At 34.0% G+C, this 15,188-nt stretch overlaps 1 protein-coding gene and 1 long non-coding RNA gene across 2 annotated transcripts; both read right to left on the bottom strand.

The window, feature by feature from the left end:
• Nucleotides 1-1,444: 1,444 nt before the first annotated feature.
• Nucleotides 1,445-5,110, bottom strand: LOC149551680 (uncharacterized). The gene is made up of 2 exons (XR_016352796.1): nt 4,826-5,110; nt 1,445-1,940 (listed from the first exon to the last, which is right to left on the bottom strand). It is a non-coding gene; the product is annotated as an uncharacterized LOC149551680 (long non-coding RNA).
• A 2,147-nt stretch (nt 5,111-7,257) lies between these two features.
• LOC149551679 (vacuolar-sorting receptor 1-like) lies at nt 7,258-14,505 on the bottom strand. Its single transcript, XM_089787201.1, has 13 exons — nt 13,798-14,505; nt 11,438-12,130; nt 11,207-11,295; nt 10,924-10,993; nt 10,756-10,839; nt 10,459-10,535; nt 10,262-10,343; nt 8,683-8,765; nt 8,531-8,597; nt 8,310-8,438; nt 8,109-8,218; nt 7,876-7,980; nt 7,258-7,736 (listed from the first exon to the last, which is right to left on the bottom strand). Exons 1-12 carry the CDS (start codon nt 14,105-14,107, stop codon nt 7,882-7,884), a joined length of 1,893 nt encoding a protein of 630 aa, XP_089643327.1. The 5' UTR covers nt 14,108-14,505; the 3' UTR covers nt 7,258-7,736; nt 7,876-7,881.
• Nucleotides 14,506-15,188: the final 683 nt, after the last annotated feature.

Genomic DNA, 15,188 nt, shown 5'->3' with positions numbered 1-15,188 from the left:
TCAGGGTTGGAGATAGGTGTATAGAAAGGGTTAGGGTTAGAGTTAGCTTTAGGGTTAAAATAATTTTTAGGGGTAGAGTTAAAGTCCAATTATGGTAGAGTTAGATTTAGGACCACAATTAGAGGTAGAGGTAGGCTTATAGTTAGGGTTAGGGTTAGGGTTGGAGTTACAAAGACATTTAATATTATGATTAGGGTTAAAATAATTGCTAGGGTTAGAGTTAAAGTCCAATTATGGTAGAGTTAGATTTAGGGCTACAATTAGAGGTAGGGGGAGGGTTACAGTCAGGGTTAGGGTTAGGGTTAGAGTTTCAAAAAGATTAAATATTATGATTAGGGTTAATGTTAGAGTTAGGGTTAACGTTAGAGTTTTGAGTCAACTTTAAGGATAGATTTAGGGTTAGGGCTAGGGCTAATATTAAAGTACAATTATGGTAGAGTTAGATTCGCGATTAGAGTTTGGGGTACGGTAGGGTTTCGATTATGGTTATGATTATGGTTGGAGTTAGAGAAAGGGGTAGACAAAGGATTAGATTTAGGGTTATGGTTAGTGTTAGTTTTACATATTGAGTTAGGGATATGTATAGAGTTACATCAGGGTTAAGGTTAAGATACGAGTTTGAGTCAAGGTTAAGTTTAGAATTAAGGTTAGGGTTAGGGTTAGGGTTTCAGTCAGCATTAAAGTTAGGGTTAGGGTTAGGGTTATATTACAATTATGGTAGAGTTATATTTAGAGTTAGAGTTAGGGGTAGGGGTAGGGTTAGTGTTAGTGTTAGGATTAGAGTTAGGGTTAAGGTTAGGGTTAGGATTGGGGTTAGGGTTAGGGTTAGGGTTAGAGATAGGGTCAAGGTTAAGTTTAGCATTACAATTAGGGTTAGAGATAAGGGTACATAAAAGGTTAGGGTAGGGGTTAGGGTTAGGATTAGGTTTATGGTTAGAATCTGAGTTAGGGTTATAGTTTGAGTTAGGGGTACACAAAGCATTAGAATTATGGTTAGGATTAGAGTTAGGGGAGAAGTAGGACCACGATCAAAGTTACGGTTATTGTTATGTTTAGAATTACATTTAGGAGGGTAGCTCATTCTCCTTACACATGCCTATTAGCATAATAGAACAATATAAGGATTAAAATGTTCCTTATGTAGTTTTATAACTTTATTAGTTACATTTATAAATATACAATTAATTAATGTTAATTATGCTTAGCATGAATAGTGTACAATGAAGGAGTACTAAACATTATTGAGGTAATGATTACACTTAAAATGAGTATAAAATGAATATTATGCTTTAGAGTGGGTTAATAGTTAGAAATAACACATCAATTTTATACATAATTTAATGATCAACATATTAATGATATATCTCATGTAAAATCTTTAATAATACAAAAACAAAGGTCAACAAAAAGCATTTCAAATATTTGGAAGTATAGTTGAGAAGAATTTGAGATAAAAAGTTAAATCGTTTATTTATTATTTCGATACATAGATGGAAGGAGAATAATATCTCCTAGTACAATTATCTGGATAAAGTAATAAGTGAAGATTTGAAAAATGTGAAATCATCATATGGACCATGTGTATAGCTCTCCATAATGATGTAAGTACATCACATATTCTTCAGATATTAAAATTGTATTACGACCTTTGTTTGTAATATGATCATCATAGACCTCTTTCATCATGGATGGAAACGCATCTACTTTTGTAGATGTGTTGCGTACATATTTGGCAACATCTTCCATCTCCATTATCTCTATCTCTTATACATGATCAATAGATAAAGCTGCATTCTGAAGTGCTTCTACCATAGTTGTACAACATTGTTTAATTATGCGTGCACACTTCTGAAACTCTGTCTCAAAAAAATCATTTGACTGTACAGAAGAAGTTGGGTTAGTGTCGACAATGCTTGATTGTGTATTAGAGGCTTCCATGCCTGAAAAAATGATGGAAAACAATTTAGATAGCATCATCACGAATAAAAAAAGAAGAACACATGTATACTTAATGAGAGGTATATAAATTTTAAATGAATAATGGTTTTGAAAAAATAGAACAGGTCACTTAGTACAATCAAGTATGGAGAAAATGAATATAAAAACCAAATTGTACTAAAATTTGTAATGAAACTTTGAGTATTGAAACATGGTAATATTATGACCATTCATGGATACTGAAGAATAGACAAACATAGATTTGAAATATCGAGTAGCAATGTATTGGTTGAAAGTCATGAAGCAAAAACATTATGATTTATTTCAATTGGACAATGTCTTTATGATTAGAATTAATATTATAACCTTAATTTGAGGACCCAAGTGATGATCATAGTTAAATTTACAAATTAGAGAATTAGTAAAATGAAATATCAGCCTAATGGAACTTGCAACCATTAAAATGTACAAATAATAAGGTTTTCATGTCAGATTGAGCATATCCAATTATAGTTTTCATTAACTGTGGAATATGGAGTATCAATGTGCATAATAAGAATAACAGCATAATAGTTGACGAAGATGATCACATAATGTAGTAGAACAAATAAATCTTTATTATTAAATAATACGTCTAAAAGCATCAATGATTTTCAAGATTTCTCAGTCTACATTCTTCTGCTTTTCTCTTTGAAAGTTGTTTCCCACTTTTCATTTTCTCATAGTGGTCATATGTAAAAGGTGGCATTATCCTCAAACCTTCGAGTGACTTAACACGAGATATGGCCACAAATGTCAATCCTACTCTTTCTCTTGGACCTATGTCAATTGTGGCTTTTGAAAGAGTGAGCCCTTGAGATTTGTGAATAGTCAACGCCCATGCCAACCTTAGTGGTAGTTGGAAGGTCCTACCCCTCTGCAGTGGTGCTATTGGTATTATGTTTGGATGGTGATCATCAAATGGTACTCCAGAGTAATTATCAAATTGAACTGTAACATATGCTGGTGGCTCAGGTGGAGCAGTTCCTGGTTTGTAGACAATATTTTTGATATATCCCAATGATCCATTCACAAGACCAGCTTCTATCCATAGATTTGTAGTCAACATTACTCTTGCATTGTTACTAATCAATAACTCAATATCAAGTTCTTCGCTTGATAATTCTTCATTTCGATTACCATTGCTTGACTTGGTTGCAAGGCTACGTGCAACTGGATGTCTTAAAGAATACAACATCCTCATGTTATGGTTATGAACATTGTCATTTGTAATCTTCTAAATTCAGATTGAAGAATACCATTTGGGTTGGGCATGTTTTCTCTCTCAGCTTCTAATTCATGATTCACATGGATTTGACTTCCATGTTGTGGTGTTTCTGGGACACGTTCTACAGATGGAGACCCTTCATACTCAACATTTAGTTGATTGTTTGCTTCTGTACGACGTTCATGTATGTCACTTGGTTGCACTTCAACATGTTGTACTTCAGATGTTTGTACATCTTGAAGGACCCTCTCAGAAGTACGTTGACGATTGTTTCTTTGTACATTTATGTGCTCTCTTTCATCATTCTCTAGTTGTGCAACTGACACTTCAAACCTTCTTCTATCATAACTTTGCTCGTTTCTTTGATTTAATGTTATTCTTTGTTGTTCTCTTTCATTTTCTGTTTGTTGTTGTTGTTGTTGTTGTTGTTGACGTCTACGGTATTCTCTGCGATATTCTCTTTGATATTGCCTTTGGTATTCTCTTCTTGCCTCCTCTGATTCAAAATTTAACCTAGGTCTCACCATAGCTAGTATAAAAATAATATCAGTGATTTACATTCTAATGTGTCAGTATAAAGATTAATGCCTAAAATTTAATATTTGTTCTTTTAAAATTGCATATAAAAAAGAAACATAAATTAAAATAAATATATGGTTATGCAACAAAATTAAAAGTATAAGTCTCGTTTTTCTTATTTAAAAATAAATAAATTGGTATTTTAATAAAATATTTGGAAAATGGCGGCATTGCCATCCACTTTTCAAATGTTAATATGTAAAGATTAATTTTAATCTAAATGTAAATTACAAAACTGTTATAATTGAAATAGTAATCTAATTTAGAATGATACTCTAAATCAATATACTACTCTTAATGAAAACATTAGAAATATGTTGAGATATAGTTAACATTATAATAAATTTCTTACTATTATAATATTTTAAAAATGGCGGCATTGCCTTCCATTCTTTAAAGATTGATGCCTAAAAGTTAATATTTATTATTTAAAAATTGCATGAAAAAAATAAGCATAAATTAAAATAAAATATATGGCTACTCTAATTTTCAAGTAACAAAATTAAAATTATAAAATTAAATTTTTATATTTGAAAATAAATAAACTGGCATTTTAATAAAATATTTGAAAAATGGCGGCATTGCCATCCACTTTTCAAATATTAATATGTTATGATTAATTATAGTCTAAATGTAAAGCACAAAACTATTTTAAGCAAAATAGTAATCTAATTCAGAATATTAATATACTAATCTTAATAAAAAACTATTATAAATCAAACTACTTTTGCAAATGAAAATAGTAATCATTAAATTTATAATCACTTTTTTTAAAAATAAAATATATTGATATGGCGGCATTGCCATCCATATGAAATATTATAGAAAATAAATACAAGATTAATCTAAAAAATACATTGAAAAATATGAAAAACAATAATGCATGAAACATGCAAATGTAATTTTGTATAGAACAATGTAAAAATTAAGAAATGTCATATAACAAATAAATTACAACTAAATGTAAATAGTGTAACTACTATTCTAAATGGAGATAATAATAAAACTTAATAGGAAAAAAAAAATTAACAAAAAGCTTACTTTGCTTTTTGGATCTCCTTGTTGATCTTCAAATGTAAAATGCTTTTCTAAATGATGTATCTCCCTTTCTTCTTCCCAAAAAAGTTTGCTCTACCTCTCAAGAGCAATGAAAGCTTTACTCAAACCTTGTCTTCTGCAAATATGTTCTTCTACGAATGAAGAGCAAAAATGAGAGGATCTGAGTGTTTTATAATCAGAGAAAAAACTCTTCATCTCCCACGAAAAAACTATTCAATTTCCACTAAAGGAACTCTTCAAATTCCACATCTCCACTCCTCCACTCCTCTACAAAATTCAAATTAATTACTAAAAAACGCCAATAAGACAATATTACACAACGAAATTTTAAAAAAAAGTGTCTACATGTCGTTATCTGTTTTTTTCAAAAAAAAAATATTTAAAAAAAAATACATTAACCCGCCACGTTATCTGTTTCGTTGAAAAAAAAATATTAAAAAATAAAATAAAATGGGGTGACAGGCCATCACCCCCGCCACCCCATGTGGCGTTGTTTTATGTGACAGCAAGACTGCCTGTCAGCGGCAGTTACTGTCACCTTTGACATGCATGTCAGGGGCGGCAGTAACTGCCGCTGATAGGCGGTCTTGCTGCCTTACTCCGCAGCCCACAGCTGGCATTTTCTTTTTTATTGACATTGTAACTGCCGTGCTGTGGCTGTATAGAACGCCTCAGCGTAATCAATGTTTACAGATTGAATATCATGTATCTACTAAATTACATAAGGTGTTTAAGAGGGTTTCAATAAGCTTTATGAGAATCAAAGGTTAAAGTTTTTGTCGCAGTCTGTAGATCTTCAAAGAGGATAACAACAACAAAGTATCATGTTGTGCTTTGATGAGCCGTAGACTTGGATGTCGCAAGATGAATTTTAATGGTTTAAAGGAAGAAGATGATGATAAGAAAATAAAGATGGAGAAGTAATACATGAATGTTGTATTTAAAATTACAAGCGAGAGGTGAAATGTTAATATTGAGTTTGTTATTTTGAAGCAGTGACTTGCATTCCTCATCGTGTTCATTATTCTTAAATAAGAGATATTGTAGAGAGAATTGTATAGAAACATATTAGCCCTCTAAATTAATAATGTTGTGAGATTTTTTAAGGGATTGATGCTCCTAAGAGGTGGCGCTCCTATTCTTGGCTGCTCTGGACGTAGCAAGACTTGTTTTAACAGTGAGGCATGTAGATTGAAATTAGTGCTCCTGAATTTGCAGATTCCCATCACATAACCTGAAAAATGGAAACCCATTGCAATCCCTAAACAAGTTCCCACATATATAAAACTTGTAAACTTGAGGCAACTATTTTAAAAGAGCCAAATTTGGGAAAAGGTCTACATTTCTCAAGTTGGTTCCCAATATACATTACAATTAGTTTTGATTCGTGAAACTAAATGGCACCTTGAAAAACCTTATCAGTAATAGATTTTTAAAAATTGTTCGAGATATTAAGTTTGTTATATAGTTGGGTCTTATACAAACTAATTTTAAGTGGTTAGTTGAGTTACTCATTTTATCCATTTGCTCCTAATGTAGAATTATTTGTGTGAATAGATTTGGGTGATTTGTCTTGCCACTTCAAGGCATATAAACTATTACATAAGATCTCACTAGTTACCATTGTATTGTAGGCTCTGGCTGAAATTAAATGTCATATTAGCATAGATATTGCACCACCTCTTTTGTGCTAGTGCTAGTATATTTTACTCTCAAGCTATTTTCCAATATGTATTTTCCCACACCCTACTATTGCGTAAATAATTTCTAGTAAATGACAAAGAATCATGGTAATTAGAAGCCGCAATAATCTGTAACAAATAATTGATAGAAAAACCGTAGATATAAAATATATTAAAGCCTCCCACATAAGACTAAACATTAGCATCTTGAAAAGTCGAGATAAATAGATGATGAGATTTTAATGTCCTCAAGGCTGACTATAGCCTATGGGACACCTTTCCCACTACACCAACTTTATTAATTTGGATCACTTTTTGTGTAGGCTGATGATGAGCCCACCAAACTTCTCAATGTTCTCCTTGTTGAATAAATTGTACCAAAAGTTGTCGGACATGATATCCGCAAATTTCACCCTGCTATCCCTATATGCCTCATATTCTAAAATAAAGTGTTGTTCAGTTTCCACCTACCCAGAATTGCAAAACATGAATTAAAATGATGAGAGATACTCAAATAAGGGAGGGGTACATTAATATACTGAACAAGCATATAAAGAACAAGAAAAACAAAATTTCAAAACAACATAAAAACGTGCTAGAAAGTGACCTCTCAAACTGGAAAAGAGAATATTATCAGATTGAAAAAGGATGTCCAAATTTGGAGGTTTGTGAAATGAACATTCTTTATATAAATATTAAATCTTGTTGAAAATGGATGTCCAAATTTGGAGGTTTGTGAAACGAACAATCTTTATATAAATATTAAATCTTTTTGAAAGATAAATTATACTACACCGCCTACAAACTTAAGCAGTTTCTGCCTTCAAAGAGAGATTCCACTCAAGAATGCTGCATGCCACAGTAACTTCCTTTCATAAATCACAATCATAAACTACAAAACTGTAACGTTGCTAACTAAAATAAATTTACAGTAAGGACATAATCAAGTCACCTGTCATTTCAAACAGGCGGCCCTCAAACTAGAGTGCATATCTAATCCTCCCCCAACTTCTCATGTTATCCAACTCAAAAGTGAGAAATCCGCTCATGAGTAGAGAAGCTATCTGAACCACAAGTGCCTATAATTTGCATGACTTCTAAAGTCAAAAAAATAACCTAATAGATTCACCCACAACAATCGTGCAGAAGCACATAAAAGAACTCCGTAGAATCATCTGCAGAACTGATGTAAATCTAGATTGCTTTGTTGCCTGACAAAAAAAAGGTGAAGGACATTAAAAGCATGAATAAATGTGGGAATGGTGATCAATAACTGACCAAAAATGTTAAGAATCCTAATCAAAATCATTGAGTTTGGTAATGTAAACAAAAAAGCAAAATAGGTCATACCAACATTTACAGCCTCTCTTCATGAACATGATTAGGAGTCTCTCCTTGGCTATCAAGAGGCATGTATTGGGCCATAATAGCTCTGATTTCTGAGTCCATGTATGACTGAAACCAAGATCATGATACATAAAAATCAGTCATTGTAGACTTGACTTGTCAAAAATAATCTGCAATTCCAAAAACTCACACCATAGAAAAATGAAGAGGGAGGCATCTAAAAACTTTTTACTTACTCGAAGCCTGTATTTATAAACCACATAACCTCCAATGGCAACAGAAGCCAAGCCAAATAGTACCACCCATACTGCAGCCCAACCAACCTTTGCTTGTTCAGATTTTTTGCCTGGGCCACAAAAACATTATATGTAACACTGCTGCATAAAACACATATAAAAAATGCAGAATAATAAAATGAAGCAGATTGCACTACTTACTTATGCACGTATCATGGTCTCTGATGTACAGGAGGTCACCTTTACAGCTACAATCATAACTACCCCATGTATTTTTGCAACTACAGTCTGAGCATTGGCAAGCCTTCTTTTCTTTGCACTCATCAACATCTGAAAATCAAGATACAAAGGTAACAAAGAATCAGCCATGCTCATAGCAATACCTAATTTCAGTCCACGTGAATAAATCTACCTTGACATACCTTCACATTTGTTGATACCGTCTCCCTTGAAGCCAGGAGGACACTTGCATCCACTATTCTGTGTTTCCTGCACTAATAAAAACTATTGAGTATCAAACATGCAGTATAATTTACAGTGGTGAACTTCAATTAAAAGAGAGGAAGGCACTCACCAGACAAGCTGAGAATGTCTGTCCATCCTGGGTACTGTGCCAGCAACCGCCATTGTTGATCTTGCACCGTCCAGACCCAGCAACTGAAAAAATGGAGTTGAGAAAACTGAAGTCAATAGGGATACATTAACAAAAATGAGAAAAAATAATGTATATCATTTCATTGATGTTTGGTAAATGTGGACAAATCCTACACAAAAAAATGAGAAAACAATAGATGTGTGGCATTTTATTGATATTTGTGTTTTTTAAGCAAGTGTTCATATCTTTAAATGTTTGACATATTGCATATCTTTAATGTCAGTATTACTAAGGAAAAACAGAAAACACAAGAGAATCAACAAAATTGACTTCCAATTTTTTGTTCTGGAAATAATTGGTATTGTTGCTGATGAAGCAAGCTCAAAAGATGTGAAAATGCACAAGCTTTAAAACATCAGAAATAACATCTCAGGAGCAAGAAAATACACAAGCATGGTCAAATACATGGTGAAACTACTGTTTTACTTGTGATATTGCTATCAGGATTTAACTGTGTGATCTTTGAGTCAAACTCATTGACCCATATTTCATGAGTAGTGATTCAACATGAATCCATCTCTCATGAGAATAGATGGAACACTTAGAACTCATTGGATCTAGGTGATGCTCACAGGGGTGAAGCACCGGGAAATATCACAATTTGACTTGCTATGGAAATTATCTCCTACTTACCTAATGTTTTACTTTTAAGGAAATAGTATTCTTTGTTAAAATGCCAAGACCATCAAAAAAATCATTGTTAGAGGTAAGATGTTGATTCCTGATAGTAGGGTGTGCTTCACAATTATGTAATTTTAGTGCAAGCATGTCATATTTTACAATGAAATTTATTCTGATTTCTCAGAATCAGAGTCATCCAAAAAATACACAAAATTTCAGAAATTAATCACAGTTAAGCAGACATTAATCTTAGCAGCATAACCGACAAAGAACATTGTGAAGTACTCAAATAAAACTAAAAACACACAAAATGCACAAGGCAGTGAATAATAGGTTTATGTTTTTTTTTTTTGCAATCTCTATCTTTCTCAACTTATTCTCCTCACCAAACACCCTCTACTAGGTTTATGTTATATTTTGAGCAATCTCTATCTTTCTCAACTTATTCTCCTCACCAGACACCATCGCATACAAAAATCTGATACAGAATGCTAGAGTTAAAGGGAGGGAAGCAAAATTAAAAACAGCCAAGATAACAAAAGGCAGAGACAAATAGGCCTATGTTGCAATCTGTGCACTCCATATCTTTGTCAATTTATTCTCCTCAAACCATAACATTTAAAATTCAAACTACAGAATAATAGAATTAAAGAGAAGCTATCAGTACGGTCATTTCATAAAAGATGCATAAAAAAAGAGCAACATGCAAATCCACAGTATTATAATTTCTTTCATGGGGAAAAGATGAAAATTACAAAGAAAAGAAATTAACTGAATTCATCTTGATATAAGAAAATGTCAAAAAAAAAATTGAAGTGGCTACAAATTGTTGTCCACTAGTAAACAAACAACTATAACTCAAGAAATCCATGCATACCTTCACAATTGGAATAACCATCTCCCTTGAACTGAACACCTTGAACCAAAGGGCATTCACAGACCCTTCCTCTAAAGGTATCCTTCAAAAGATGAAAAAACAATGATTATTAAACATTCATAAGCATACAATTTCCAAGAATAATTAAGCAAACCTGACAAAAAAGAACAAGCAATTACACAACAAAACCCTCTAACCTTGCAGGCTGTTATATTTGCCTTCTTATCTTGCCAACAACCACCATTATTTGTCAAACACTCATTTGTCTCCATCTCTGGGTATAGAAGCCAAATTTAGTCAATCATATTGGTATATTTACTAATGAATGAAGTGATCCATAACAAAATTGCATCAAGGCTGTGTAACTAAAGTCCAATCTTATTATGCAACTAGCACAATCTTACCCAAAGATTTGCTTCCCTACAATTATAGATTATGGAACTCCCTCGATGATATGAATCTTGCATCTAACCAAAAAATTCAAAGTAGCTCACCTTCACTCAAGCAAATAGCAGGTTCTGTAGTTTCTTCAAAACCTGCACATATTGCCTTCAAAACAGCTCCTTTGTCCAATTTACCTGCCAAGAACATGTAAGCATGCGCCATTCTAAGCTCGCAAGAATCAGAAAAAGCATAAGACACAAAAAACAAAGAATACCAACCTCTATATTGTCTGTTGTTGATTATGAGAGTGGGCAGTATTGTTACATCACCACGAGATCCATGGCCAACCTGATGAAAATGTAGCTCTTTAAATTTTCGGAAAATTACAATGTATAGGATAATTACAATGTATAGGATACTAAGGGAAACCCAAGACAAAAATATTAAATGCTTGCATGTCCAGTCATTTTTTATAACTTAAGAACAAATGATAACAGGCAATCATATTTGGAATTGCACAAAATTTGTTCAATTGAGACAAAGCATAACATGTAAGCTAACCTGTGCATCTTGCTCAGCTTTCAATACAGGGTTATCTGAATCTGCATTTGGATCTCCCATGCAATTTTCTATCTTTTTGGTATCAATTCCTACCAAAAGAGAATCATTATCATGAATCAGTTATCAAATGATGATATAGAATTTGATCTGGCTGTGTTCTTCTAATTACTTGTCACCAAATGCTAGACAAACACATTCAAGCACTTAATTGGTCTTCAGTTTTTTAAATACCTAGAGATTTGATCACTGAATCTGCACATTCCTTGTTGTATTTTTTATCATTCATTGGACACCTGATATGGAAATCAGTTACATAGTCCCACCAAACCCAGGGTTTCTTAGTCTCATTTGCAACTTTAAAGACACACAGCTGTCTCAAGTTTTCAATCACTACATCTTTTCCATCATAACCCTTGCTGAAGTCCTGCTCTGGATCAGGTGCACAGTATCTTCCATGATTAATGCATTGTGCTTTGCACTGCTTGCTCACAGTAAAGGCCTGTGGGCAGTACCAAGTGATGTAGTGAGGAGTAAATTGTGTGTATCCAGTTTGCTCGAGAATCTGTGCAGCACCTTTGAACTTCTTTGCAAACTCCATTTGGGTGTCACACTTAACTCCACATTCATCGTTGCTGTTTGTCCACAATTCATACTCCACACGATCATCTGGGTGTGGAACAGACTCTCTCCAGTCTAAGTTAATATTAACCATATCTCCCTTGATTAAGGCTGCTTTCAACTTTTCACCAAAGTTTTTCTCAATGAGAGCAGAAGGAATAGTAATGTTCTGAAGATATTCAGCTGCTGAAGTATCTTCCTCAGGTGAATCCATGGTTATCAGAGGCTCCTCCCTATCGTCGGAGACAAGCACTGCTGCTGCTCCAGCATTTTGAGCATTCCAAACTTTCAAAGCAAAATAGCAATCTGCAATGGCAGGGTATAGGGCTCAATTCAGTTTAGTGTGAATGAGGAAAACATTGAGTATCACCCAACAATTAGATTTTGATTGAACAAATTGATAATGTTTGGTATTATGTACACTTGAAGAGATCAACAGAATAAGATCTCACAATAGTGAATCAGGATTAGAAAAATAATTTGGAAATGAAACTAACAATATCTTAAGAAATTAGACAAAGCTTCAACAAGATTAATGGCATAAAATATAAATTGCAAAAGGAATCTTTGTCATTACTTTAAAAGAAGAAAAATGACTAGTAAAATGCTTAAGTAATTTTGCCCAATTTAGAACCCATCGTAAAATGAAACATGTAGAATGACAGTTGTTTTTTATTCCAATTTTATTTAATAAATTTAAAAGTCAGCAATTGCATTGCATATCTTCACTCTACTCTTTCAACCTCTAAAAGTTTTGCTTTTCGCTATTTAAGAACAGCATGTCTCTCCACTGTCAAAGGACATTTCATGTAATGGCAAAGTTCATGTTTTAGGCAAATGAATGGTGCTGAGTTCAAATCTCCTTCAATACAAAAAAAATCGTCTCCCTACTAAGCAAAGGGAATCAAATTCAAAAAGACTGAATAAAAAGAGCTATATAGCCAATACTCGACTAGAACTTGACCCATCTTGCAAATGATTTCAGAGAATAAATTAATATGGACCTGCTCACTATAATCAAAATTATCATAGGCAACAAATAAACTCCATTAAGAGAGAGATCTTCAGAACAACTTCAGAAAAGAATTTCAAATTAATAATCTTCCTCACAAGCTTGTACGAAATGAAATGCATCCTCTTTAAAAGACCCCGCCCTTTCTTTCCACCAAGTTGAGCCAATAGAACATATCCACAATTATAAGGCAAGGTCAGGTATATGTTTCAACTTTCAACTAATGCCGTTTCCAGAATTCCGCGAAATATACATAACGCTAATCATGTTCCACAGGCAGCCATCAAATTCGATAGCAATGTACCATATTTATTTTGCTCCAAATATTAACGAAACCATACACCTGTGTAGTATGGATAGAGTATGTATAGAAGAGGAAAAAACTTATACATGGAGGGAAAGGTCTAGAATATCATGACCCTTGTGAAAAGCATCGACACGCGTTACATATAACGCATTCAATTGACCTCAAGGTTGCAAATTAGCAGAGTCTTTAGAACTAACGTAATAAAAACTCGGCTGGTCATCGGACAATTTAAATAATACACTGGCCGTCGCGCATAACGGGACTAGATTGAGTCACGTTGGATGTTCTCCATCCTATGCAACAAGAAAATGGATTTTCAAAGCAAATATACAGGTTCAAACACCAGGAAACGTGATATAGAGTTGAAACTGGGTAAAATGCCCTACTTAACAAATCCTGTGCAAAAGCCTGATGAATCGTGAGAGATGTATAAATAATTAAGTTGCAAGGGGACCCTTAATATTGATACCAAAATAAATAAAACCACAGAATTCACACACAGCTGATAATAATTACCTTTCCAAATAAGCTTAAAGAGCTTAGAATGCAAAACATACAAAAGTTCCCGATATATCTACCTATTTCACAGATTTCATTTTCTTGCAGGGTCATGCAAATTGGAAAATAATACCAGCAACCCGGAAAAATACTAACCTCCACGATCGAGGAGAACGACAACTGGAAGCCCTCCTGGCCGGGACTTAAACGAAATGTTAAAAGTGTCGAATGTCTTGCAGCCGTTTTCGTTTTTAATAGGATGATTCACAGTCCCAACCATTGATCCACCATACTGAGGAATCCCAAAATTGCCAATTGCGCTGTCATACGTGCCCTTTATAGAATCCGGCGAAGTGACTCCCAAGCTATTCTTCTCGACTACGAATTTTCCCAAAGCCGGAGCCATAACTGAAAAAAACATAGCTAAAATCACCGCAGCTAAGCCGCAGGTTTTCCTCCTCCCCATCTTTACCTCAGGACTGCTAATTAAGTTTCGGCTCAAAACAAAAATTAATAATTACCCCACCATCAAAGAAGCAAAACCCTAAAGAGTTTCAAGGTACGCTATATTACGGATTTGGACCCAGCGACCGCAAGATCGGCTGCGCCGGTGCCGATCAGTCGCAGTCTACAGAATTTTTCCAGAGGGGTTTCACATTCGGGCAATTATTGAGAAAATCTACAACAAAACTAAACCATTTCGGGCAAACAGAGCACCGCCATGAAGCTGCCGAAATCCTCTCAAGTTCACAGGGGCTTCCAAAGCCTCCAATTGAATTAAGCACAGATTAAATTGGATTGAATGCCACCATTAACGAATTTCCGAAGCTGTTATGATCCCTCGCTCCTTGTGTGACGGAAGAGGAGTGGACTGATGTGTCTTCCGGGATATATAGACGCAAATGTCGTACAAATTGATTAAAGTAGAGATAGCGTGATTCACGGCAATCAACAGAAGGGGCTCCCAGTTAAACAAAATTAGGGTTTTAAAAAGGTTGATTAAGCTAAGCAGAAGGAAGTTGCTTAACAGTGAAGAAAAACTGTGGCATAGGCGAATCTGAGTTGAATTTCTTTCGCAATTTTTTAATTGAGAAAATGTGTGTTAAGAAGTTGATTGTTATAATGTTACGTCTTTGGAGTAAACGATGGTCTCGTCTTACGACATTTATCAACACTTGGGTCTGAAAAGTTAAAATTTAATTTAAATAATATAATTAGTTAAAATTTAATTAAAAAATATAACTGGACACAAAAGAGGACTGGGTCTTGAGTAAGGAAATATTAAATTTATGGTCTAATGGGAAAAACACGTGTAAGCAATCCTCTCTTGAGTGTAAATCCAGCACCATGTAGAAAAGGAAAGGTAAAAAGTAAGTAAGTAAGTGGATTTTATAGTCCACGACACTATGCCATAGTTTTTGGATTTACATATGGTGACAGTGATATGTGACTACCTCGTACTCTTTTTCGAGAGGCGCTTGGCGCTACAAACGAGGCATACATACCCTACCCCCTTAGTGGGATTTGAACTTGTGACCTCTCTTTCA

This window comes from Cupressus sempervirens, chromosome 6, assembly GCF_028749045.1.
Source record: "Cupressus sempervirens isolate cs-2001-9-10 chromosome 6, ASM2874904v1, whole genome shotgun sequence".
NCBI lineage: Eukaryota > Viridiplantae > Streptophyta > Pinopsida > Cupressales > Cupressaceae > Cupressus > Cupressus sempervirens.
This window is presented reverse-complemented; position numbering and strand designations above follow the sequence as displayed.

Bases quoted from the DNA above. Each gene is read 5' to 3' on its own strand.
- LOC149551679 (XM_089787201.1), bottom strand. From the start codon at position 14,107: ATGGGGAGGAGGAAAACCTGCGGCTTAGCTGCGGTGATTTTAGCTATG. The intron at 8,439-8,530 runs GTATGTCAAGGT...CTTGATTTTCAG, and splicing joins CGGTATCAACAAATGTGAAG to ATGTTGATGAGTGCAAAGAA. The intron at 8,219-8,309 runs GTAAGTAGTGCA...TTTGTGGCCCAG, and splicing joins AGACCATGATACGTGCATAA to GCAAAAAATCTGAACAAGCA.